Source organism: Mobula birostris, chromosome 4, assembly GCF_030028105.1.
Source record: "Mobula birostris isolate sMobBir1 chromosome 4, sMobBir1.hap1, whole genome shotgun sequence".
NCBI classification, from domain to species: domain Eukaryota; kingdom Metazoa; phylum Chordata; class Chondrichthyes; order Myliobatiformes; family Myliobatidae; genus Mobula; species Mobula birostris.
This window is the reverse complement of record NC_092373.1, coordinates 205292108-205319591: the sequence shown is the minus strand read 5'-3', so window position 1 is coordinate 205319591 and position 27484 is coordinate 205292108. Positions and strand designations below refer to the sequence as shown.

Here is a 27484-nt window from a genome sequence, read left to right as displayed (position 1 = left end):
CACAGTCAGACACAGTGTCCCGGGAGCCTCTAACAGAGAAAGCTGGCTTTAATCTTCCTGTAATTGGTAACAAAACAAACGTTGGATGGACCACACAGTAATGAGACCAGGGCTCTGGGGCCTTGGTGGGTTACACCACACCTCGTCTCACAGTAATGAGACCAGGTCTCTGGGATCATGCTGTGTAACTGGACCTCGTCTCAGCAGAGACTGTGCTGTTTGTTACTGACATGTATTGTCCATTATTTCCACTACTCTGATCCAATCCCAGTGTCTTCACTGTCAAATAACACAACCAGCGTCTGTTGCTTGATCTCACTCCCAGTCTCTGTTACTCTCACTGCTCCTGGCCACTATTACCCTCTGTCACCCTCAGTAACTACAACTCCCTGACATTCCCAGTGAGTCGCCCAACAGACAACAGTAGTTGGGTGTAGATGTGTGAGGTGACGCGGTGGGGTCGGATGTAAAGCACAGGCAGAAGATAAGTTGGAAAGTAGGGGAGCCATCATTGTGGTTAAAGAATAGACTGGTCTCCTGTGGACAGTTGAGTTAGTGAGGTGTCAGTGGTGGGGGATCGAGGAGTCCTTGCACACAACTCACCAAGAGACAGTGTCCAGGTCAGACAGGTAGAGCAATGTATAAACACAAGATGCTGGAAATCCAGAGCAACACACAACATTTTGGAGGAACTCAGCAGGCCAGGCAGCATCTGTGGGAATGAATGAACAGTTGACGTTTCCAGCCCAGGCCTTTCATCGGGAGGGGGGAAGAGGGCAGAATAAAAAGGCAGGGGAAGGGGGAAGGAGTATAGCTAGAAGGTGATAGATGAAGCCAGGTGGGTGGGAAAGGTGAAGGGCTGGAGTATCTGACAGGACTGGAGAGTGGCCCATGGGAGAAAGGGAAGGTGGCGGGGGGGAGGGGCACCAGGGTGAGGTGACAGGCAGGTGAGAAGAGGTCAGAAACCAGAGTGAAGGGGAGGGAAACTTTATTTTTACCGGAAGGAGAAATCGATATTCACGCCATCAGGTTGGAGGCTATCCAGATGAAGACCTCATCATTAACTGTATATTCATTTCCATAGATGCTGCCTGACCTACTGAGTTCCTCCAGCATTTTGTGCGTGTGATTCAGTTTTTCATGGTGACGGGTACTGAGATATAGTGGAAAACTTTAGGAATAGGTATTGGTTTATACATGTCGATTTACTGAGTGGGAGGCTTTTCTTGTACACAGATCAGATCATTACACAGTGCATTGAGATAGAACAATAACAATGCAGAGTAAAGTTTTGCAGCTACAGAGAAAGTGCAGTGCAGGTGGACAATAATGTGCAAGGCTATGATGTAGTAGATGATGGTTATCTAACTAGGAGACCGTTCAGTTATCTTCTAACAGCAAGTTACAGGGTCTCCTTGAGCCTGGTGGTACGTTTGTATCTTCTGCCTGATGGGAGGGGGAGAAGAGAAGGTCTGGGGTGGCTGGGCTCTTTAATGATGTTGGTGAGGCAGCGAGAAGTGTAAACAAATTCCATAGAAGGGAGGCTAGTTTCCCTGACGTGCAAAGCTGTGTCCACAACTCTCTGCGGTTTCTGTGAAGTGTTTGCATAGGAGGCTTTCTATGGTACATTGAAGGTTATTGGTTAGGGTTGACAAGGACACGGCAAATTTCTTTCGCCTCCTGAGGAAGTAGAGGTGTCAGTGAGCTTGGCCATGATGTCTACGTGGTTGGACTAGGAAAAGTTGTTGGTGAAGTTCACACCTAGAAACTTGAGGCTGTCAACCACGGCACACACTTTATCCAGACAGATCATTCCATACACAAGTACATTGTACAAGTACAAACACTGGAGAGGCAGAGAAATGAAGTGCAAGGACTACAGTGTGGTAGACTGTGAGATCAGTAATTTGTCCTTAACGTGTGGGTGAGGGGTTAGAATCTGTCAGTAGCTGATTGGACTGTGGGGAGATTGAAATGGTAAAATTAGTGTAGTGGGTTAGCATAGACTCAATGGGCCAAAAGGACTGTTCCCCTGTCTCTGCTTCTGTGCCTTCCACTCTCTAGGGCTCTGACCCATCTCCTTCACTCCACGTTCAGTTCCCCACATCCCCTTTACACCCAGTACCTCCACGTCATGTTCACCCTCCACCTCCACCTCCACGGGGACCTGGTCATCGACATTCTGTGTGGACAGTTTGTTTGTTATGAGAAAGCTTGCTTGGTCCCTTTAACTCTGGAGTGTGTGCAGTATTCTGGAGACGTTCCCAACGAGATACCAGGAATCTCGATCAGTGCTTCCAGTGTATAATAAGCCCTCCCCCTCCCCCTTCCTGCAGCCCCTCTGGGACAATCCTGGCCCACGTACAGTGTGGGGCTACTGTACCGGTCTGTCCCAGAACTGGTTACCTCTGCCAGTAGAATGGTACACGGTGACCCCAGTGAGGTCTAACCCAGGGGTATAGAGACCAGAATGGTACACAGTGACCCCCTGTGTGGTCTAACCCAGGGATACAGAGATTAGAACCGTGCACTGTGTTGCTGGTGAGGTCCAACCCAGGGGTACAGAGACCTGAATTGTACATGTTGACCCCAGTGAGGTCTAATCCCAGGGATACAGAGACCAGATTGTACATGTTGACCCTAGTGAGGTCCAACCTAGGGATACAGAGATCGGAATTGCACACGGTGACCCCAGTGAGGTCTAACCTAGGGATACAGAGATCAGAACCGTGCATGGTGTTGCTGGTGAGGTCCAACCCAGGGGTACAGAGAGCTGAATTGTACATGTTGACCCCAGTGAAGTCTAACCCAGGGGGTGCAGAGATCGGAACCATGTACGGTGTTGCCGGTGAGGTCCAACCCCAGGTGTTTTTTCCTGAGGATGTGTATGTTTGGTACTGAGTGACATTATACACAGCACTGTGCACCCGATACTGCTACCCCCACCCCCGTGCCTCGGTGCCATTCCACAGCCACTAACATCTACCCGCTAACGCTGCTAGATCCGGATCAACGGAGGACGGACGCGTTTCGAGGGCAGGGTGGAGGTTCTGGCCGGAATGGTGAATGGGTCCGAGCGCTGGGGTCTCCTGTGCGGCGAGGGCTGGGGGACGCTGGAGGCCATGGTGGTGTGTCGGCAGCTGGGGCTTGGATACGCCAGCCACGCCGTGCAAGTACGTCGGGGGGCACGGGCACCACGACAGCGTAGCAGTTAGCGCAGTGTTCTTACAGCCCGGGGCGTCAGAGTTCGGAGCCCAATTCTGTCAGGGGTCTGTGCGTCCTCCCAGTTACCGTGTGGGTTTCCTCCGGGTGCTCCAGTTTCCTCCCACAGTCCAAAGCTGTACCGGTCAGTAGGTCAATTGGTCATTGTAAATTGCCTCGGGTTAAGTCAGTGGTTACTGTGTGCCACGGCTCGAAGGGCCGGGGGGCTGACTCCAGGGTGAATCTCTAAATGACAACCCCCACCTGGGGGGAGGGAGGTGGGTCAGCAGACCCCCAACAACACCTCACTGACTCAGGGTTCGAGTGACTGGCTTAAAGCAGGGGGTGGTGATGGGGAGAGGGTGAGGGTGTAAGAGAGGGAGGTGGTAGGATGGAACGAGGGTGAGGAGGAGAGAAAAGATGATCTCTTGGAAGGTGGAGATTCAGCTCATCGTCTGTGGGCTGTCCACGGCACCAACCCCGTCCCCTGTGGAGCCAGAGAAGGGCGAACGAGGAGTGGGAGAGTGAGGGGAGTAAGAAGGAAGGGTGGTGGGGCAGGGGGAGTGAGGAAAAGAGGAATGTATATTGAGAGCATTTAAAGCAGAGTGTGATGGTTCTTCATTCGTCAGGGTGTCAGAGGTCACAGGTGAACGGGGTTCAGGGATTAATAAATCAGCCATAATGGAACGGTGGAGTAGGTTAGATGGGCCAAATGGCCCAATTCTGCTCCTTTGTCTTATGGTCTAAGGTGAGGGATAGAGAGTGTGATGGATGGAGGAGACAGGGGTGAGAATGAAGTGCAGAGGATGGGGGTGTGCTGAGGGTGAGGAGGTACAAGAGATGAGGGGGTTAGAGCGTGGGGGTGGGGTTGATCTGGTGAGTGTTGGGGAAGGAGGTGGCGAAGGGGGTGAGACGACGAGGATTGAGACAGTGAGGAGGATGAGGGGTGAGACTGAGGAGGATGAGGGGTCAGACAGTGAGGAGGATGGGTGAGCTGGTGCGCTCCACGGGGTGGGGCTGATCTGACCGGGTGAGCATTCCCACAGCTGCGACTGGTCGGAGGGCGGACAGACTACGAGGGCCGTGTGGAGGTGCAGCGGGACGGGCGCTGGGGGATGGTGTGCAGTGACGGTTGGAGCACCCGCGAGGCAATGGTGGTCTGCAGACAGATGGGGTTGGGGTACTCGCTGCATGCAGTGACGGTAGGTACAGCCAAGCACGCTGGAGAGTGGTCCCCTCCTCAGAGACGGGACCTCGTCCGAGAAACGGGTCCCCTGCCCAGAGACGGGACCTCGTCCGAGAAACGGGTCCCCTGCCCAGAGACGGGACCTCGTCCGAGAAACGGGTCCCCTGCCCAGAGACGGGACCTCGTCCGAGAAACGGGTCCCCTGCCCAGAGACGGGACCTCGTCCGAGAAACGGGTCCCCTGCCCAGAGACGGGACCTCGTCCGAGAAACGGGTCCCCTGCCCAGAGACGGGACCTTGTCCGAGAAACGGGTCCCCTCCCCAGAGACGGGACCTCATCCGAGAAACGGGACCCCCCCCCCCCAAGAGTCTGAACACCTGGCAACACAACCCCACCTGGAGGCTGGACCCTTGAAATTGATCCTTCCTGAAGACGGGACCCCTCCCCAGAGACCAGAACATGACCCCTCCCAGAGGCCAGACCCCTACAAGAGACACAACCCTTGGAGACCAGAACCCCTGTGAACCAGATTTCCCTCCCAAAGACCGGATCCCCACCGGAGTGTGGGATGTCGAAGCCCAGCACCACCAAGAGTAGGGATCGTCACTAAACAAACACCTTGTCCCGTCCTCTGGATCTCTCTCAGACCAGCACCCAACACCCATACACGTTCCCAATACACGATGAATTCTGCAGATGCTGGAAATTCAAACAACACACATCAAAATTGCTGGTGAACACAGCAGGCCAGGCAGCATCTCTAGGAAGAGGTACAGTCGACGTTTTGGGCCGAGACCCTTCGTCAGGACTAACTGAAGGAAGAGCTCCCTCTGTCCCTCTGTCTATACCCCTTGCCCATCCTTTGGGTTTCCCCCCCTCCCCCTTTTCCTTCTCCCCGGACCTCCTGTCCCATGATCCTCTCATATCCCTTTTGCCAATCACCTGTCCAGCTCTTGGCTCCATCCCTTCCCCTCCTGTCTTCTCCTGTCATTTTGGATCTCTCCCTCCCCCTCCCACTTTCAAATCTCTTACTAGCTCTTCTTTCAGTTAGTCCTGACAAAGGGTCTCGGCCTGAAATGTCGACTGTACCTCTTTCTAGAGATGCTGCCTGGCCTGCTGCGTTCACCAGCAACTTTGATGTGAGTTGCTCACATTCCCAATACGTGAGGTCAGACGCATGCGTAGGCAGAGTGATAAATCCCCAGGGACTGACAAGGTGTCCCCTTGAACCCTGTGGGAGGCGTTTCGGTGCCCTAGCAGAGATATTTAAATCACCCTTAGCGACAGGTGAGGTGCCGGAGGACTGGAGCATAGCTAATGTTCCGCTTTTTAAGAAGCCAGGAAATTATAGGCTGGTGAGTCTGACATCAGCTGTGGGAAAGTTATTGGATGGTATTCTAATTGACCAGGTTTACAAATATTTGGATAGACATTACTGATTAAGGATGGTCAGCATGGCTTCGTGTGTGGTAGGTCATGTCTAACCAATCTTTGAGTTTTTTGAGGAAGTTACCAGGAAAGTTGATAAGAGCAAGGCAGTGGATGTTGTCTACATGGACTTTAGCAAGGCCTTTGACAAGGTCCCACATGGGAGGCTGGTCAAGAAGGTTCAGTCGCTTGGCATTCATGATGAGTTAATAAATTGGATTAGACATTGACTTTGTGGGAGAAGTCAGAGAGTGGTTGTAGATGTTTGCCTCTCTGGCTGGAGGCCTGTGACTCATGGTGCGCCACAGGGATCAGTGCTGGGTCCGTTGTTGTTTGCATCTATCTAAACTATCTGGATGATAATGTGGTTAACTGGATCAGCAAATTTGCAGATGACACCAAGATTGGGGGTGTAGTGGACAGTGAGGAAGACTGTCAGTGTTTGCAGCAGGATCTGGACCAGCTGGAAAAATGGGCTGAAAATGGCAGATGGAATTCAATGCAGACAAGTGTGAGGTTTTAAACCTTGGTGGGACCAACCAGTGTAGATCTTACACAGTGTACATTAGGGCACTGAGGAGTGTGATAGAACAAAGCGATCTGGAAATACTGGTACATAATTCATTGAAAGTGAAATCACAGGTAGAAAGAGTCATAAAGAAAGCTTCACATTGACCTTCATAAAGCAATGTACTGAGTACAGGAGATGGGATGTTATATTGACATTAGTGAGGCCTAATTTGGAGTATTTTTGTGCAATTTTGGTTACCTACCTATAGGAAAGATATCAATAAGATTGAAAGAGTACAGAGAAATTTTACAAGAATGTTGCCAGGACTTGATGATCTGTGTTACAGAGAAAGGTTGAATAGGTTTGAACTTCGTTCTCTGGAGTGTAGAAGATTGAGGGGAGATTTGATAGAGGTATACAAAATCATGAGGGGTATAGATAGGGTAAATGCAAGCAGGCTTTTTTCACTGAGCTTGGGTGAGGCTAGGACTAGAGGTCATGGGTTAAGGGTGAAAGGTGAAATGTTTAAGGGGAACGAGGGAAACTTCATTCAGAGGGTGAGAGTGTGGAATGAGCTGCCGGTAGAAGTAGTGATGCAGCATTTAAGCAAAATATGTATAAGGGGAGGAGAATGGAGGTGCTGGTCAATGGGACTTGGCAGAAGAGCAGGTTGGTATAGACTAAATGGGCTGAAGGGCCTACTTGTGTGCTGTAGTGTTCTATGATTCTATCTCTTTCACACACTCACACTCACTCATCTCCCTGACCCTGGTGCCCTAATTCCCTACCTTGAAAATCCTGGAGGTTTATCTCCACCTTTCCAAACACAGAATTCACCCTAGTGGGGCAACCCCCCCCCCACCCCCGTCTCCTCGCGACCCTCTCGCCACTCTGCACTTTGACCCCGTCACTGATGGCATTGACCTCTGCTCTTTGGTGGGTGGACAGATGATGGTGGTGATAGGATTTGGTACAGCCAGTGACCTCTGACCTCCCATTTACCCTGCTCCCCCCCACCCCAAGGAAACGTGGTACTGGGACGCGGCGACGGGTGCGCAGGAGATGGTGATGAGTGGGGTGAAGTGTGCGGGCACCGAACTGTCCTTGGACAAGTGTAAGAGCCATGGAGCCAATGTCCGGTGTCCGAAGACAGCCACTCGCTACGCCGCTGGGGTCATCTGCTCTGAGAGTAAGTCCGGGGAGTGGGTGTGTGTCACCTGACCTATTGCCCAAGTTCCCCTGCATCTCCTGCCTGCAGCCCCAACCCTCCTCCCCCCCCATCTCTCCGTCTCTGGCCAGCCTAACCCCAGGAACCTTCCTCCGTCCACCTGTAATTCCCCTCCCCTTCCCCGGGGTCGGTGAGAATCCCAGCTAAACACTGGCTGTCTGGCTGAGCTCAGCGATAGCACTGTCATTCACGGTAAACCATCACTGGTATCCAGTGATCCAGTGTGATCTGTCACTGCCCCCCTGTTGTCCTGTATGGGCCAGTGATCTGTTGTGATAACGACTACTCATCTTGCTGGGAAATCAGAATCAAAGTTCAAAGTAAATTTATTACTGAGGTACACATATATACCACCATGTAGAACCCTGAGATCCAATCTCTAGCGGGCATACTCCGCAAATCCAGAATAAAATAATAACCACAATAGAAACAATGGGAGATGGCACCAACTTCAGCATTCAGCCAGTCTGTAAAAGACAAGAAACTATGCGAATACAAAAGGAAAAAAACAGTAAGTAAGCGATAAATATCGAGAACATGAGATGAGAAGTCTTTCAAAGTGAGTCCATAGGTTGTGGGAGAGTTCAGTGATGGGGGAGTTGAAGTTGAGCGAAGTTCAAGAGGGCGATGGTAGTAACTGTTCCTGAACTTGGTGGTGTGAGTCCTGAGGCTCCTGTAGCTTCTTCCCGATGGCCGCAGCAAGGCGAGGGCACGACCTGCGTACTGGGGGTCCCTGATGATGGTTTGATAGCACTGGCATATGTGGTGACATTTGTTGTTTTGTGGCAGCAGTACATAGCAATAAAAACACTAAAATTTACATTAAGAAATATTTTTAAAATTAATTTAAATAAATAAGTAGCACAGAAAAAGGGAATAAATAGAGATAGTGTAGATGTGTTCATTGTCCATTCAGAAATCTGATGGTGGAGGGGAAGAAGCTGTTCCTGAAACATGTTGTGTGTGTCTGCAGGCTCCTGTAACTCCTCCTCGACAGTAGCAATGAGAAGAGGGCATGTCCTGGGTGATGGGCATCCTTAATGATCCAATGTAAATGATCACTATTCCCTGATGTTGTGATCCAGTGTGATATCCCATTGCTGTTCTGGACAATGGTCTGGTGTAATCTAACACTGTCACTCTGATCCGGTCCCACAGTGAGCCAATCACAGCCGCTCTCTCAGTGATCCAGTGTAAACGGCCAAAACTCCCCTGTCCCAGTACTCCACCACACCCTCACTGGCCCAGTGATCCAGTGTTTCCCCACTGTCCGGGCAACACAATGAAATCTAACTGCTCCAATGACCCTGTATCACACTCCCACTCTCCCTCCCTACCCAGTGCTCATGCCACAGCCCCAATGACCCAGTATCCCTCTCCCCACACTCCCAGTGACCCTCCCCCCCCCACGGTCCTGGCGATCCAGGGTCTCTCCCTCACTACCCAGTACCAGTGACCCAGTGCCCCTCTCCCCATGGACCTGGCGACCCAGGGTCTCTCTCTCCCCACTGTCCCTCCCTACCCAGTGCCCCTCTCCCCATGGTCCTGGTGACCCAGGGTCTCTCCCTCCCTACCCAGTGCTCGCCCCACAAGCTCCAGCGATCCGGTGCCCCTCTCCCCTCTGCCCCAGCGCAGGGTGACCGCCGGTCTCTGTCCCCACAGCCTCTTCGGACCTGATCCTGAACGCGAAGCTGGTTGAGCAGACGGCTTACATCGAAGACCGACCTCTGCACATGTTGTACTGCGCAGCCGAGGAGAACTGCCTCTCCAGCTCGGCCCAGAACGCCAACTGGCCCTACGGACACCGGCGCCTCCTCCGATTCTCCTCGGAGATCCACAACATTGGCCGCGCCGACTTCCGCCCCAAGGCTGGCCGCCACTCCTGGGTCTGGCACGAGTGCCACGGGTGAGTGTACAGCAGGACTCTGGCCACCGGCCCCTGGACCCAGGCCCGAGGCTGGTGGGGGCGGGGTCACCCCTGGGGCAAAGGACGGTGGGGGTTTCTATTGATCTCACCCCTGGGGCAAAGGAAGCTGGTGAAGGGAGATCCCAAGTTCCCAAAGGCAAGCAGGCAGACAGCATGTCACCCTTCCGTGGGGGGAGGGGTGGTAGAGTCGGAATGGAGGGGGTGGGAGTGGAGGGCAGCAAGTATGCGAATGGCGGAGTGGTTGTGATCAGCACAGATTGTGGGCTCAGATTAATTGTCTCCCCCCTCCTCCCTCCCCCCTCTTCCCCTCTGCCCCCTCCCCATCTCCCCCTCCCCCTCTCCCTCTCCCCCTCCTCCCTCTTCCCCCTCACCCCCCTCCTCACTCTCCTCCCTCCCCCTTCTGCCCCTTTTCTCTCTCCCACCCACAGCCACTACCATAGTATGGACATCTTCACACATTACGACATTCTGACGCTGAATGGCACCAAGGTGGCAGAGGGGCACAAGGCCAGCTTTTGCCTGGAGGATTCCGACTGTGCGGACGGTGGGTGATGGGCGAGTGTTCTCCGTCTGTTTGGTAGGGTGTCCCTGAACCAGACTGGGGAACCACCCAGTGATCCCACACGTGTAGATGGCTGCAGATTGGAGTGTCCTGGACAGGGTCCCACACCAATCCCTCCTCCCATCCATCTCCGGGACTGGCCTGAATCAAGGCTGCCTCATCTGATGGAGCCATAGTGTCTTCCACGGGAATATGCAACAGGATTTCCCATGGAAGACACCGCGGATTACCAATAATTTCCCTGACTTTGGTCATTATTGGTAATCCCTGGGAATATCACTGGCATCCATGAGAATGCCCCGGGATACATGGGAACATTGCCGGGAACCATGAGAATGTGTTTGGGATCTGGGAATATCATGGTGATCCATGGGAACATCACCGTGGTCTGTGAGAGCATCGCGGGAATCTGTTGGAACTTTGCTGGGATCTGGGAATATCGAGGTGATCAGTAGAAATGTAGCTGGGATCTGTGGGAGTGTCACTGCGATCTGGGAATCTCATGGTGGTCAGTGGGAATTTCACAATGACGATTGAGTCTGTGGTAAAGAAGGCAAATGTAATGTTGGCATTTACTTCAAGGGGAATAGAATATAAAAGCAAGGAGATAATGCTGAGGCTTTACAAGACACCAGTCAAGCCGCACTTGGAGTATTGTCAACAGTGTTGGGTCCCATATCTCAGAAGGGATGTGTTGTCATTGGGGAGAGTCCAGAGGAGATCACGAGGATGATTCCAGGAATGAAGGGGTTAACATATGAGAAGCATTTGGCAGCTTTGTCCTGTACTCACTGGAATTTAGAAGAATGCAGGGGGATCTCATTGAAACCTACCGAATGTTGAAAGGACCAGATAGGATAGATGTGGAGAGGATGTTTCCTGTGGTGGGGATATCCAGAACTAGAGGGCATAGACTCAAAATTGAGGGGTGACCCTTTAGAACAGAGGTACAGAGGATTTTTCTTTTAGCCAGAGTGTGGTGAATCTGTGGAATGTTCTGCCACAGACTGCAGTGGAAGCCAAGTCTGCGGGTATATTTAAGGTGGAAGTTGATTGTTTCCTGATCAGTCAGGGCATCAAAGGATATGGTGAGAAGGCAGGTGTATGGGGTTGAGTGGGATCTAGATCAGCCATGATGGAATGGCGGAGAAGACTCGATGGGCTGAATGGCCTAATTCTGCTCCTATGTCTTATGGTCTAAACCTATCGCATATTGAAACGCCTAGATAGAGTGGATGTGGAGAGGATGATTCCTATTGTGGAGGAGTCTAGGACCAGAGGACACAGCCTCAGAATAGAGGGATGTCCATTTAGAACAGAGATGAGGAAAGATTTCTTTAGACAGAGGATAGTGAATCTTTGGAATTCATTGAAGTTCCTGTGTTTCTGTGATATCATTCTGGAGGAACGTCGTATCATTTTTTAATGCATGCATTTCTAAATGACAATAAATGAGGACTGAGTGTCCTCATAATCTAAAAAAAGCCATAGATAATAAACCTGATTTGGATTCTGAATCCTCGGGAATTCTCTGTGTGGGGGTGGGGAATGAATCTCTGGGTTTCTCACCCAGACGGTTGGTGGGAGCCGGAATGTGGGAAGTATTCAAAGTGGACATTCAAAAGATTGAAAGAAAATGTACAGTCAAAGTAGACACAGATCACCATACTTAACCCTGAGATTCATTCTCTCGTGGGCATTGACCGTAAGTACAAAGGAACTAATGAAAAGCTACACACAAAGACAACAAATTGTGTAAACATAATAAAGAAAAAAAGCAAATAATAATAATAATAATAATAACAAATAAGTGACGAATCCTGAGAACATGAACTGGCAAGTCCAGGAAAGTGAGTCTATAAGTTGTTGAGCAACAAACACAAAATGCTGGAGGGACCCAGCAGGTCAGGCAGAGGAACAAGGAGGTCAATGTTGTGGACCTGGTGGTGTGGGTCATGAAGCTCCTGTACCTTCTCCCTGAGGGCAGGATAGATGAGTCACAGTTACACTGAATGTTGGGACATGTTTGCTGCGCTGAGTAGCCTCCTCTGCTCCAAACTACTTTCTCAGAACTCCCTGGGATGTTGGCTCTGACCCAAAAACCCCACAGAACCCGGTGACAATCCCATTTATTAGGCTTTAGTACAAAGGAGCAGAATTAGGCCATTTGACCCATAGAGTCTGCTCTGTCACTCGATCCTGGCTGAGTAAGCAAGAATCTATTGAGCTCCGCTTTAAATATCACTGATCTATGTCGTGAGATTTGTTTTCTTATGGCAGCAGTGTAATACACAAAGATTGCTTTAAATTACAATAAGAATATATAATAAAAAACACAAAAAGAGATCAAAATACTGAGATCGCGGGGGAATGATCCGAAATCTGATGGTGGAATGGAAAAAGCTGTTCCTAAGCCATTCAGTCTGTGTCTTCAGGCTCCTGTACCTCCTCCCTGAGGAGAGGGCGCGGCCTGGGTGATGGGGGTCTTTAACGATAGATGCCACCTCTTGCAGATGTCCTCGATGATGGGCTCCAGCCTCCCCAAGTGATCTGTAATCACACCTCGTCAGAGTGGTTTAATGAAAAGCAGAATCCGAATCAGGTTTATTATCACCGGCATGTGATGTGAAATTTGTTAACTTAGCAGCAGCTGTTCAATGCAATACATAATCTAGGAGAAAAATAAATAAATAAACAAGTAAATCAATTATGTATATTGAATAGATTTAAAAATGTGCAAAAATAGAAATACTGTATATTTTTTTAAAAAGTGAGTTAGTGTCCAAAGATTCAATGTCCACTTAGAAATCGGATGACAGAGGGGAAGAAGCTGTTCCTGAATCGCTGAGTGTGTGTCTTCAGGCCTCTGTATCTCCTACCTGATGGTAACAGTGAGAAAAGGGCATGGCCTGGGTGCTGGAGGTCTGAGACATCTCGTTTAACAAATTTACACAGATTCTCCATGGCTCTGACAGGGAGAGTTGATCAGAGGTCTTTTGTAGATGTCATGTATGTAGATTTCCAAAAGGCATTCGACAAGGTGCCATACAAGAGCTTGGAGCATAAAGAGAGAGGAACTCAGGGAGTGTGTTAGACTGTGGCGCTAACAACATAGTTGGAATAATCAGAACTTTTTCGGACTGGGCGGAGAACGGCAGGGATCGGATTGTAGAATTGTTCACCATTCACATGAATCTGCTGGCATTGGAATGAAAGGGTTAATGTCTGAGGAGCGTTTAATGGCTCTGGGCCTGTACTCACCGGAGTTTAGAAGAATGCGGGGGGATCCTATCGAATGTTGAAAGGCCTGGACAGAGTGGATGTGGAGAGGATGTTTCTGATAGTGGGGAGTCAAGGACCAAAGGACACAGATAGAGTGGACATGGAGAGGATGTTTCCTATAGTGGGGGAGTCTAGGACCAGAGGGCACAGATAGAGCGGATGTGGAGAGGATGTTTCCTATAGTGGGGGAGTCTAGGACCAGAGGACACAGATAGAGTGGATGTGGAGAGGATGTTTCCTATAGTGGGGGAGTCTAGGACCAGAGGACACAGCCTCCGAGTAGAGAGACGTTCATTTAGAACAGAGCCACGAAGGAATTTCTTTAGCCGGAGGGTGAAGAATCTGTGGAACTCATGGCCACAGATCTGGCCATGGAGGCCAAGTCATTGGATATATTTAAAGCAGAGGTTGATAGGTTCTTGATTAGTCCGGGTGTCAAAGGTTACAGGGAGAAGGCACCATGATGGGGTTGAGATGGGTGGAGTGGTTAACTAAACTCCTGTCTCCACCCACACAGGTGGACACAAGCGGTACGAATGTGCAAACTTCGGGGAGCAGGGAATCACAGTGGGCTGCTGGGACTCGTACCGACACGACATCGACTGCCAGTGGATCGACATCACTGACGTGAAGCCTGGCAACTACATCATGCAGGTTGGGGCTGCAGGGGTGGAGGGTGGGGGATGGGGAGGGGGAGGTGGGAGAGGGGAGACGGGGGGTGGGGTGGTGTGTGTGTACAGAGGATGGGGAGGGGGAGGTGGGAGATGGGAGACGGGGGGGTGGGGTGGTGTGTGTGTACAGAGGATGGGGAGGGGGAGGTGGGAGAGGGGAGACGGGGGGTGGGGTGGTGTGTGTGTACAGAGGATGGGGAGGGGGAGGTGGGAGAGGAGAGACGGAGGTGGGGTGGAATACAGGATGCGGAGGGTGTGATGGGATGAGAGGGAAGGGTGACACTGACATTACACATGAGTGGGAGGTAGGGTGGGATTGAGGGGATGGGGCTGAGTTTGGTGGGAGAGGAGTGAGAAGATGAGGGGGAGGTTTGGGTGACAGGATGGGGAGGATGGTGTTGGCTGAGTGTGCGGGAGGGAGAGGGTGGGGACAAAAGGGATGGGGAAGGAGAGGGAGGGTATAAGGATGGTGGACAGAAAGGGCGGGTGTGATAGGAAGGTGAGGAAGGAGGAGAAACAGGGCAGGGAGGGAATGAGGAGGTGATTAAAGAGACCTCCTAGTGTGAACAATCACAAACCAACCATCACAGGAGGGTCAGGGGGACTGGCATGAGGTGTGGGTACAGTCGGCAGTGTGGGTCACTGAGGGACGGGGTGACGTGTAGGTACAGTTGGCCGTGTGGGTTACTGAGGGACGGGTTGAGGTGTAGGTACAGTTGGCAGTGTGGGTCACTGGGACGGGGTGAGGTGTGGGTACAGTCGGCAGTGTGGGTCACTGAGGGATGGGCTGAGGTGTGGGTACAGTTGGCAGTGTGGGTCACTGTGGGATGGGCTGAGGTGTGGGTACAGTCGGCAGTGTGGGTCACTGAGGGACGGGCTGAGGTGTGGGTACAGTCGGCAGTGTGGGTCACTGAGGGACGGGTTGAGGTGTAGGTACAGTTGGCAGTGTGGGTCACTGGGACGGGGTGACGTGTAGGTACAGTCGGCAGTGTGGGTCACTGTGGGATGGGTTGAGGTGTAGGTACAGTCGGCAGTGTGGGTCACTGTGGGATGGGCTGAGGTGTGGGTACAGTCGGCAATGTGGGTCACTGAGGGACGGGTTGAGGTATGGGTACAGTCGGCAGTGTGGGTCACTGAGGGACGGGTTGAGGTGTAGGTACAGTCGGCAGTGTGGGTCACTGAGGGACGGGTTGAGGTGTAGGTACAGTTGGCAGTGTGGGTCACTGGGATGGGGTGACGTGTAGGTACAGTTGGCAGTGTGGGTCACTGAGGGACGGGTTGAGGTGTAGGTACAGTCGGCAGTGTGGGTCACTGTGGGATGGGTTGAGGTGTAGGTACAGTCGGCAGTGTGGGTCACTGTGGGATGGGCTGAGGTGTGGGTACAGTCGGCAGTGTGGGTCACTGTGGGATGGGCTGAGGTGTAGGTGCAGTCGGCAGCGTGGGTCACTGAGGGACGGGTTGAGGTGTAGGTACAGTCGGCAGTGTGGGTCACTGTGGGATGGGCTGAGGTGTAGGTGCAGTCGGCAGTGTGGGTCACTGAGGGACGGGTTGAGGTGTGGGTACAGTCGGCAGCGTGGGTCACTGAGGGACGGGTTGAGGTGTAGGTGCAGTCGGCAGTGTGGGTCACTGAGGGATGGGTTGAGGTGTGGGTACAGTCGGCAGTGTGGGTCACTGTGGGATGGGCTGAGGTGTGGGTACAGTTGGCAGTGTGGGTCACTGGGACGGGGTGAGGTGTGGGTACAGTCGGCAATGTGGGTCACTGGGACGGGGTGAGGTGTGGGTACAGTCGGCAGTGTGGGTCACTGTGGGATGGGTTGAGGTGTGGGTACAGTTGGCAGTGTGGGTCACTGTGGGACGGGTTGAGGTGTGGGTACAGTCGGCAGTGTGGGTCACTGAGGGACGGGTTGAGGTGTAGGTACAGTCGGCAGTGTGGGTCACTGAGGGACGGGTTGAGGTGTAGGTACAGTTGGCAGTGTGGGTCACTGGGATGGGGTGACGTGTAGGTACAGTTGGCAGTGTGGGTCACTGAGGGACGGGTTGAGGTGTAGGTACAGTCGGCAGTGTGGGTCACTGTGGGATGGGTTGAGGTGTAGGTACAGTCGGCAGTGTGGGTCACTGTGGGATGGGCTGAGGTGTGGGTACAGTCGGCAGTGTGGGTCACTGTGGGATGGGCTGAGGTGTGGGTACAGTCGGCAATGTGGGTCACTGAGGGATGGGCTGAGGTGTAGGTACAGTCGGCAGTGTGGGTCACTGGGACGGGGTGACGTGTAGGTACAGTTGGCAGTGTGGGTCACTGAGGGACGGGTTGAGGTGTAGGTACAGTCGGCAGTGTGGGTCACTGTGGGATGGGTTGAGGTGTAGGTACAGTCGGCAGTGTGGGTCACTGTGGGATGGGCTGAGGTGTGGGTACAGTCGGCAGTGTGGGTCACTGTGGGATGGGCTGAGGTGTGGGTACAGTCGGCAGTGTGGGTCACTGTGGGATGGGCTGAGGTGTGGGTACAGTCGGCAATGTGGGTCACTGAGGGATGGGCTGAGGTGTAGGTACAGTCAGCAGTGTGGGTCACTGGGACGGGGTGACGTGTAGGTACAGTCGGCAGCGTGGGTCACTGAGGGACGGGTTGAGGTGTAGGTACAGTCGGCAGTGTGGGTCACTGTGGGATGGGCTGAGGTGTGGGTACAGTCGGCAGTGTGGGTCACTGTGGGATGGGCTGAGGTGTGGGTACAGTCGGCAATGTGGGTCACTGAGGGACGGGCTGAGGTGTGGGTACAGTCGGCAGTGTGGGTCACTGGGACGGGGTGACGTGTAGGTACAGTCGGCAGTGTGGGTCACTGAGGGACGGGTTGAGGTGTAGGTGCAGTCGGCAGTGTGGGTCACTGAGGGATGGGCTGAGGTGTGGGTACAGTTGGCAGTGTGGGTCACTGAGGGACGGGTTGAGGTGTGGGTACAGTCGGCAGTGTGGGTCACTGTGGGATGGGCTGAGGTGTGGGTACAGTTGGCAGTGTGGGTCACTGGGACGGGGTGAGGTGTGGGTACAGTCGGCAATGTGGGTCACTGGGACGGGGTGAGGTGTGGGTACAGTCGGCAGTGTGGGTCACTGTGGGATGGGCTGAGGTGTAGGTACAGTTGGCAGTGTGGGTCACTGAGGGACGGGTTGAGGTGTGGGTACAGTCGGCAGTGTGGGTCACTGTGGGATGGGTTGAGGTGTAGGTGCAGTCGGCAGTGTGGGTCACTGAGGGACGGGCTGAGGTGTGGGTACAGTCGGCAGTGTGGGTCACTGAGGGATGGGCTGAGGTGTGGGTACAGTCGGCAGTGTGGGTCACTGGGACGGGGTGACGTGTAGGTACAGTCGGCAGTGTGGGTCACTGAGGGACGGGTTGAGGTGTAGGTACAGTTGGCAGTGTGGGTCACTGTGGGATGGGCTGAGGTGTGGGTACAGTCGGCAATGTGGGTCACTGAGGGACGGGGTGAGGTGTGGGTACAGTCGGCAGTGTGGGTCACTGAGGGACGGGTTGAGGTGTAGGTGCAGTCGGCAATGTGGGTCACTGGGACGGGGTGAGGTGTGGGTACAGTCGGCAGTGTGGGTCACTGTGGGATGGGCTGAGGTGTGGGTACAGTCGGCAGTGTGGGTCACTGAGGGACGGGGTGACGTGTAGGTACAGTTGGCCGTGTGGGTTACTGAGGGACGGGTTGAGGTGTAGGTACAGTTGGCAGTGTGGGTCACTGGGACGGGGTGAGGTGTGGGTACAGTCGGCAGTGTGAGTCACTGGGATGGGGTGAGGTGTGGGTACAGTCGGCAGTGTGGGTCACTGAGGGATGGGCTGAGGTGTGGGTACAGTTGGCAGTGTGGGTCACTGTGGGATGGGCTGAGGTGTGGGTACAGTCGGCAGTGTGGGTCACTGAGGGACGGGCTGAGGTGTGGGTACAGTCGGCAGTGTGGGTCACTGAGGGACGGGTTGAGGTGTAGGTACAGTTGGCAGTGTGGGTCACTGGGACGGGGTGACGTGTAGGTACAGTCGGCAGTGTGGGTCACTGTGGGATGGGTTGAGGTGTAGGTACAGTCGGCAGTGTGGGTCACTGTGGGATGGGCTGAGGTGTGGGTACAGTCGGCAATGTGGGTCACTGAGGGACGGGTTGAGGTGTAGGTACAGTCGGCAGTGTGGGTCACTGTGGGATGGGTTGAGGTGTAGGTACAGTCGGCAGTGTGGGTCACTGTGGGATGGGCTGAGGTGTGGGTACAGTCGGCAGTGTGGGTCACTGTGGGATGGGCTGAGGTGTAGGTGCAGTCGGCAGCGTGGGTCACTGAGGGACGGGTTGAGGTGTGGGTACAGTTGGCAGTGTGGGTCACTGTGGGACGGGTTGAGGTGTGGGTACAGTCGGCAGTGTGGGTCACTAAGGGACGGGTTGAGGTGTAGGTACAGTTGGCAGTGTGGGTCACTGGGATGGGGTGACGTGTAGGTACAGTTGGCAGTGTGGGTCACTGAGGGACGGGTTGAGGTGTAGGTACAGTCGGCAGTGTGGGTCACTGTGGGATGGGTTGAGGTGTAGGTACAGTCGGCAGTGTGGGTCACTGTGGGATGGGCTGAGGTGTGGGTACAGTCGGCAGTGTGGGTCACTGTGGGATGGGCTGAGGTGTGGGTACAGTCGGCAATGTGGGTCACTGAGGGATGGGCTGAGGTGTAGGTACAGTCGGCAGTGTGGGTCACTGGGACGGGGTGACGTGTAGGTACAGTTGGCAGTGTGGGTCACTGAGGGACGGGTTGAGGTGTAGGTACAGTCGGCAGTGTGGGTCACTGTGGGATGGGTTGAGGTGTAGGTACAGTCGGCAGTGTGGGTCACTGTGGGATGGGCTGAGGTGTGGGTACAGTCGGCAGTGTGGGTCACTGTGGGATGGGCTGAGGTGTGGGTACAGTCGGCAGTGTGGGTCACTGTGGGATGGGCTGAGGTGTGGGTACAGTCGGCAATGTGGGTCACTGAGGGATGGGCTGAGGTGTAGGTACAGTCGGCAGTGTGGGTCACTGGGACGGGGTGACGTGTAGGTACAGTCGGCAGCGTGGGTCACAGGGACGGGTTGAGGTGTAGGTACAGTCGGCAGTGTGGGTCACTGGGACGGGGTGAGGTGTGGGTACAGTCGGCAATGTGGGTCACTGGGACGGGGTGAGGTGTGGGTACAGTCGGCAGTGTGGGTCACTGTGGGATGGGCTGAGGTGTAGGTACAGTTGGCAGTGTGGGTCACTGAGGGACGGGTTGAGGTGTGGGTACAGTCGGCAGTGTGGGTCACTGTGGGATGGGTTGAGGTGTAGGTGCAGTCGGCAGTGTGGGTCACTGAGGGACGGGCTGAGGTGTGGGTACAGTCGGCAGTGTGGGTCACTGAGGGATGGGCTGAGGTGTGGGTACAGTCGGCAGTGTGGGTCACTGGGACGGGGTGACGTGTAGGTACAGTCGGCAGTGTGGGTCACTGAGGGACGGGTTGAGGTGTAGGTACAGTTGGCAGTGTGGGTCACTGTGGGATGGGCTGAGGTGTGGGTACAGTCGGCAATGTGGGTCACTGAGGGACGGGGTGAGGTGTGGGTACAGTCGGCAGTGTGGGTCACTGAGGGACGGGTTGAGGTGTAGGTGCAGTCGGCAATGTGGGTCACTGGGACGGGGTGAGGTGTGGGTACAGTCGGCAGTGTGGGTCACTGTGGGATGGGCTGAGGTGTGGGTACAGTCGGCAGTGTGGGTCACTGAGGGACGGGGTGAGGTGTGGGTACAGTCGGCAGTGTGGGTCACTGTGGGATGGGCTGAGGTGTAGGTACAGTCGGCAGTGTGGGTCACTGAGGGACGGGCTGAGGTGTAGGTGCAGTCGGCAGTGTGGGTCACTGGGACGGGGTGAGGTGTGGGTACAGTTGGCAGTGTGGGTCACTGAGGGACGGGTTGAGGTGTAGGTGCAGTCGGCAGTGTGGGTCACTGTGGGACGGGTTGAGGTGTGGGTACAGTCGGCAGTGTGGGTCACTGAGGGACGGGTTGAGGTGTAGGTACAGTCGGCAGTGTGGGTCACTGGGACGGGTTGAGGTGTGGGTACAGTCGGCAGTGTGGGTCACTGGGACGGGTTGAGGTGTGGGTACAGTCGGCAGTGTGGGTCACTGTGGGATGGGCTGAGGTGTGGGTACAGTCGGCAGTGTGGGTCACTGAGGGACGGGGTGAGGTGTGGGTACAGTCGGCAGTGTGGGTCACTGTGGGATGGGCTGAGGTGTAGGTACAGTCGGCAGCGTGGGTCACTGAGGGACGGGTTGAGGTGTGGGTACAGTCGGCAGCGTGGGTCACTGAGGGACGGGTTGAGGTGTAGGTACAGTCGGCAGTGTGGGTCACTGTGGGATGGGCTGAGGTGTGGGTACAGTCGGCAGTGTGGGTCACTGAGGGACGGGTTGAGGTGTAGGTGCAGTCGGCAGTGTGGGTCACTGGGACGGGGTGACGTGTAGGTACAGTCGGCAGTGTGGGTCACTGTGGGATGGGTTGAGGTGTGGGTACAGTCGGCAGTGTGGGTCACTGAGGGATGGGCTGAGGTGTGGGTACAGTCGGCAGTGTGGGTCACTGTGGGATGGGCTGAGGTGTAGGTACAGTCGGCAGTGTGGGTCACTGAGGGATGGGCTGAGGTGTGGGTACAGTCGGCAGTGTGGGTCACTGGGACGGGGTGACGTGTGGGTACAGTCGGCAGTGTGGGTCACTGAGGGACGGGGTGAGGTGTGGGTACAGTCGGCAATGTGGGTCACTGGGACGGGGTGAGGTGTGGGTACAGTCGGCAGTGTGGGTCACTGTGGGATGGGCTGAGGTGTGGGTACAGTCGGCAGTGTGGGTCACTGAGGGACGGGTTGAGGTGTAGGTGCAGTCGGCAGTGTGGGTCACTGAGGGACGGGTTGAGGTGTAGGTGCAGTCGGCAGTGTGGGTCACTGTGGGATGGGCTGAGGTGTAGGTACAGTCGGCAGTGTGGGTCACTGAGGGACGGGTTGAGGTGTAGGTGCAGTCGGCAGTGTGGGTCACTGAGGGACGGGTTGAGGTGTGGGTACAGTCGGTAATGTGGGTCACTGTGGGATGGGTTGAGGTGTAGGTGCAGTCGGCAGTGTGGGTCACTGTGGGACGGGGTGAGGTGTAGGTGCAGTTGGCAGTGTGGGTCACTGTGGGACGGGGTGACGTGTGGGTACAGTCGGCAGTGTGGGTCACTGAGGGACGGGGTGAGGTGTGGGTACAGTCGGCAATGTGGGTCACTGGGACGGGGTGAGGTGTGGGTACAGTCGGCAGTGTGGGTCACTGTGGGATGGGCTGAGGTGTGGGTACAGTCGGCAGTGTGGGTCACTGAGGGACGGGTTGAGGTGTAGGTGCAGTCGGCAGTGTGGGTCACTGAGGGACGGGTTGAGGTGTAGGTGCAGTCGGCAGTGTGGGTCACTGTGGGATGGGCTGAGGTGTAGGTACAGTCGGCAGTGTGGGTCACTGAGGGACGGGTTGAGGTGTAGGTGCAGTCGGCAGTGTGGGTCACTGAGGGACGGGTTGAGGTGTGGGTACAGTCGGCAGCGTGGGTCACTGTGGGACGGGTTGAGGTGTAGGTGCAGTCGGCAGTGTGGGTCACTGTGGGATGGGCTGAGGTGTGGGTACAGTTGGCAGTGTGGGTCACTGAGGGACGGGGTGAGGTGTAGGTACAGTCGGCAGTGTGGGTCACTGAGGGACGGGTTGAGGTGTAGGTGCAGTCGGCAGTGTGGGTCACTGAGGGACGGGTTGAGGTGTGGGTACAGTTGGCAGTGTGGGTCACTGTGGGACGGGTTGAGGTGTAGGTACAGTCGGCAGTGTGGGTCACTGTGGGATGGGCTGAGGTGTGGGTACAGTTGGCAGTGTGGGTCACTGCACAGAGACAGGGTGAGGTTTGGGTATAATTGGCAGTGTGGGTACAGTCGTCATTGTGGGTCACTGTCTGTGGGTTTCCTCGCCAGGTTATCATTAACCCGAACTATGAGGTTTCTGAAAGTGACTTCACCAACAATGCCATGAAATGTAATTGTAAATACGACGGGCACCGCATCTGGATGCACAACTGTCACATAGGTAACTCCTTCCCAATCCTACATTGCCCTTCAGCCCCCGACAATTCCCCGTTGTGCCGGCCGGAGTTTGGCACCGGTCGTGGTCTGTGGGATCTGGGGCAGACTGGTGGATGTTAGTGAGAGGCAACTGGAGGGTCAGCAGGTGGTGGATGGAGGCTTGCCTTTGGGATTGGATGTCTGTGATGTGTGGTGTACCACGGGATCGGAGCTGCGATCCCATGCGGGTAGAAACATCGGAGGTGTGATTAGTAGTTTGCAGAATACCCTAAAAAAAAAGCAGTGTTTTGTAGAAAGGTGCATAGTCAAGAGATGTTTATCAGGTGGTAAAGTGGTTAAATCAAAGGCAGATGGCTTTAAATCTGGTAAGATTTACCAGGATGCTGCCTGGATAAGAGAGCATGTCTGATGAGGATAGGTTGAGTGAGCTGGGGATTTTCTCTTTGGAGTGAAGGAGGATGAGAGGAACTGGATAGAGTTGTACAAGATGATGAGAGGCATGGATAGAGAGGACATCCAGAGACTTTTCTGCAGGGTGGAATTGGCTAATATGAAAGGGTGTAATTTTAAAATGAATGGAGGAAAGTACAGAGGGGATGTCAGAGAAGGTTTTTTATTTTTACACACAAGGTGGTGGATGTGTAGAACTCGCAGCCAGGGGTAGTGGTATTGGGGACATTTAACAGACGCTTAGATGGACACGTGGATGATAGAAAAATGGAGGGCTATGTGGGAGGGAAGGAATAGATTGATCTTGGAGTAGGTTAAGTCAGCACAGATTCGTGGGGTGAAGGGCCTGCAGTTTGCTGCTCTGTTGCATGGGTGAAAAAGAGTAACCTGGGTAGGACAGGCAGAATGAATATTCGAGGAACAGAGGGATCATAAAGTCCCTGCAGTTGGCAGCATAGGTCAATAGGGTAAAACCTATGCCCTCAACAATGGGGCACAGAGAGATCCCGGTACCATTGGACAGGCCGGAGCTGGAGAAGGGTGCTTGGGTCTGGGTGGAGATGCACCATTATGACGTCTGCAATGGGACGATTCAGGAGAGAAGGATGGTGCGGCTAAGTTAAGATGGTTTGCCTTTGAGGAGAGGTGCTGAGGGAGGAGGGAGACCTGGTAGGCGTGTTCAAAGCCAGAGCGGCAGAGATTGTCATTGGTTTATTTTTGTCACATGTCCCAAGATACGGTGTAAAGCTTGTCTCATGTTCATAATGATCATTACATAGTGTATTGTGGTAGAACAAGGGAAAACAATAACAATTTTCCTATAAGTTAGAGATTCAGCACAGTAACAACGAACCGGTATCACCAAATTACCTGCATGTGACAGTTAACCTACTAACCTTTGTGCCTTTGGACTGTGGGAGGAAACTGGAGCACCCGGAGGAAACCCAAACGGTCACAGGGAAAACGTGCAAACTCCTCATGAACAGCAGCAGGAATTGAATCTGGGTCGCTGGTGCTCTAGTAGCATTACGCTGTGTTTCGGCAGTTTGGGCTGAGACCTCCTTCGGGACAGGAAAGGAACGGGAAGATGCCGGGATAGGAAGGTGGGGGAGGGGAAGGAATACAAGCTGGCAGGTGATAGGTGGAGCCAGGTCGACAAAGTGAGAAGCTGGCAGGTTATAGGTGGAGCCAGGTCAAGGGCTGAAGTAGATAGGAGAGGAGAGTGGACCATGAGAGAAAGGGAAGGAGGAGAGGCAGTGGGGGAAAGTGATAGGCAGCTGAAGGGAAGAGTTAAAAGGGGGTCCAGCATGGGGAATTGGAAGGGGAAAGGGGAGAATTATCTGCAGTTGGAGAAATCGATGTTCATGCCAACAGATTGGAGGCTACGTAGATGGAATATGAGGTGTTACTTCTCAACCTGGTTGCGCAGGTTGACTCTGTGGTTAAAAAGGCATACTGTGCATTGGCCTTCATCAATCATGGGATTGAGTTTAGGAGCTGAGAGGTAACATTGCAGCTATATAGGACCCTGGTCAGACCCCACTTGGAGTACTGTGCTCAGTTCTGGTTGCCTCTCTACAGGAAGGATGTGGAAACCATAGAAAGGGTGCAGAGGAGATTTACGAGGATATTGCCTGGATTAGGGAGCATGCCTTATGAAAACAGGTTGAGTGAACTCAACCTTTTCTCCTTAGAGTGACGGAGGATGAGAGGTGACCTGATAGAGGTGTATAAGATGATGAGAGGCATTGATCATGTGGATTGTCAGAGGCTTTTTCCCAGGGCTGAAATGGCTAACACGAGAGGGCACAGTTTTAAGGTGCTTGGAAGTAGGTACAGAGGAGATGTCAGGGGTAAGTTTTTTACGCAGGGAGTGGTGAGTGCCTGGAATGGGCTGCTGGCGACAGTGGTGGAGGTGGATACGATAGGGTCTTTTAAGAGACTCCTGGACAAGTATATGGAGCTCAGAAAAATAGAGGGCTGTGGCTAACCCTAGTAATTTCTAAGGTAAGGACATGTTCGGCACAGCTTTGTGGGCTGAACCGCCTGTATAGTGCTGTAGGTTTTCTGTGTTTCACCTCAGAGTGGCCTTATATGGGTTTTGTAGATGGATGCACTGCAGCACAGGAGCAGGCCATTTGGCCCACAATGTCTGTACTGAACACGATGCAGAATTAATCTAACTTTCCCTTTGCCCTTATCCCTTCGTGTTGATGTGTCTGTTCAGTAATCTGGAAAGACATTGCTGGCAATCTAGAGACTGAGTTCTGAGTTGGGCAGGTTGGATCATTATTCATTGCAGAGTAGGAGACTGAGAGGTGACCTTACTGAGGTGTACAAAATCTTGAGGGGCATTGATAGAGTGAATGCACAGAGTCTTGTACCCCAGGGTCGGGGGGATCACGAACCAGAGGGCAAAGGTTGAAGGTGAGGGGAGAGAGATTTAATAGGAATCTGAGTGGTAACTTTTTCACCCAGAAGGTGGTGAGTTTATGGACTGAGCTGCTGGAGGAGTAACATTTACAACATTTAAGAGATTTGGACAGGTACAAGGATCAGAGCAATGTGGGACAAACACAGGCAAATGGGACCACAGCCACACACACAAAACACTGGAGGAACTCAGCAGGTCAGGCAGCATCTATAGAGAGGAATCAACAGTTGACAGTTTCATCAGAACTGGAAAGGAGGGGAGAGAGGTCATAGGACAAGGTCAAAGGTGATAGGTGAGACCAGGTGGGTAGAGGAGGGAGGATGAAGTGAGAAACTGGGAAGTGAGATAGGTCTCTTCTTCAATTCTCTAATTTCTGGTAACTCCTCCCCCTCTTTCCTTCTCTCTTCTTCCATTCCCCAATCTGGATATCGTCTTACCTCTCTTCTCACCTGTCCATCACCTCCCTCTGTTGTTGCTCCTCGTTCTCTCTCTCTCATGGTCCACTCTCCTCTCCTGTCAGATTCCTTCTTCAGCCCTTTGCCTTTTTCCCACCTATCAACTCCCAAATTCTCATTTCATTCCCCTCCCACCCACCTTCCCCCTCACCTGGTCTCACCTATCACCTGCCGGCTTGTACTCCTTCCCCTCCCCACACTTTCCTATTTTGGCTTCTTCTCTCTTCTTTCTCAGCCCTGAAGAAGGGTCTTGGCCCAAAACATTTCGACTGTTTATTCATTTCCATGGATGCTGCCTGACCTGCTGAGTTCCGCCGGCATTTTGTGTGTGTGTTGCTCCAGATCTCCAGCATCTGCAGAGTTTCCCAAGGTTACAGATGGGACTGCCTTAGCTGGGCATCTTTGCCAGTATGGACCAGCTGGGCAAAGGGCCTGTTTCTGTGCTGTGAGACCCTGATACTCTGTAAAACGTTCCCTTTATACCGGCTCTGTTTCCCCTTCTGTGCCCTCTCCTTCAGGCAGAGTGTCCCCAGCTGTCCAAAGGATTTGCCTCCCCCTCTCCCCCAGCTGACTACTCTTTGTTTCCTACCCCCAGGCGATGCCTTCAGTGAAGAGGCCGAGAGGAAGTTTGAAAAGTATCCAGGCCAGCTGAACAACCTGATCCCCTAATCAGAGCCCCTGCGCACACACACACACTGCCCCCACCCCAGCACACCTCACCCTCCAGGTTTGAAGCAGGACTGGCCTCTCCCTGGCGAGGAGACACCGGCCCTCTCCTCAAACTGGCTCCCACATGTCCTGCGGGATCGCTCCCAACCCACCACCCCACCACCCCCCCCACCCCGCCCCTGGCCTCTGAGAAAGAGCCTGGGTGTTCCCTGGAGGAGGCTGCTGTGGGACTCGCCTCTCCGGGACGCAGGAGATCCCTTCACACCCACACTGTGGACAGGAGAACGGTGCAAATGGGTTGTGGCAGACCATGGGAGCTGGACCAGGTCACCGCAGCTCGACCAGGTCACCGGACCTGGATCGTGCTCCACAGCTGGACAGGGACAACACTATTCCAGAATCACTGCCGCCCAGGAACACCGTAACTAGAGCAGGACCACAGCTGGACTGGGACACACTATTCCAATGTTCTGGATTGGCCTGGAACTGCACAGCTGGACCGAGCTCACTAACTGGGCATTGCCGGCCCACAACTCCACAGCTGGTGCAGAACAACACATCTGTCTTAGGACGCCATATCAGTTCCCAGTGGTGGGCAGATGAGAAAACAAAGTTCTCTGGCACCACACCTGGGACTCGCTCACTGACCTTGGTGCCCCGTGACTGACACAGCGTGACTCTCCCCCCCCCCCCCCCAGTCCACGGTACAGATTCCCCTCTCTCTCGGTGCTAACCCAGCTCCGTCCACTTTCCCTGCCCTGGGGTCGGTGGTTCCCCTGTGTTACACTTGCCCGCTTTACAGAGCCCAGCAGCCGTGTTGCAATATCCCAGTCAATCTTGGGCAGACCCCTGGCGTGTCCCATGTTACAGAGCCCATGCTGCTGGCTGCAACCCTGCCGAGGGGCCAGTCAGACTGTTCCTGTGTAGGGGAGGGTGGGTGGGCATCGCCTCACTCAGTTCTGTCCGGGTGGATGCCGACGGATTCCTGACTCCACCACCCCCCCTGAAGCTGGAGCCCACCCATGGGAGCCTCCCACCCACACACATGGGAGCTCCCACCCACAGCGCCGGTGACCTGCTCTACGGGTTCTAATGTTTACAGGGTAATTTACAAACTGTACTTCCGCCATACCTAGTCTGAGACCAAATGTGTATTTAATTGTCCGAATAAATGGTGGACTTTTTAACCCCCATGTAGTCCGCACTTCATGTACGCTCTGTCTCTGTGTCCAGTCCGTGTGTCTGGTACTTGTCTCTGTGTCTCATCAGTATTCCTGTATCTGGTCTGTGTGTCCGGTCTGCGTGCATGTGTCACATCTGTATCTACGTGTCCAGTCCATGTCCGGGCTGTGTCCAACTGTGTCCCCGATCCATGTCGGTGTGTCCAGTCCGTGTCCCTGGTCCATGTCGGTG

General features: G+C 53.9%; 1 protein-coding gene across 7 annotated transcripts in view; it reads left to right on the top strand.

Annotated features, from left to right (window-relative positions):
• Window positions 1–27284, top strand: part of LOC140196896 (lysyl oxidase homolog 3-like) — a 56702-nt gene extending 29418 nt beyond the window's left edge. For 4 of the 7 annotated variants that reach the window (XM_072256812.1, XM_072256810.1, XM_072256813.1 and 1 more), the window contains 7 exons: window positions 3003–3173; window positions 7350–7515; window positions 9217–9460; window positions 9910–10025; window positions 13843–13979; window positions 21956–22067; window positions 25998–27284. In XM_072256812.1, the coding sequence (XP_072112913.1) occupies window positions 3003–3173; window positions 7350–7515; window positions 9217–9460; window positions 9910–10025; window positions 13843–13979; window positions 21956–22067; window positions 25998–26071 (1020 nt within the window). In that variant the 3' untranslated portion in view covers window positions 26072–27284. Of the gene's footprint in view, window positions 1–3002; window positions 3174–4247; window positions 4404–7349; window positions 7516–9216; window positions 9461–9909; window positions 10026–13842; window positions 13980–21955; window positions 22068–25997 lie in introns of all 7 variants that reach the window. The other 3 variants (XM_072256817.1, XM_072256811.1, XM_072256815.1) reach the window with 3 other exon arrangements.
• The last annotated feature ends 200 nt before the right edge of the window (window positions 27285–27484 follow it).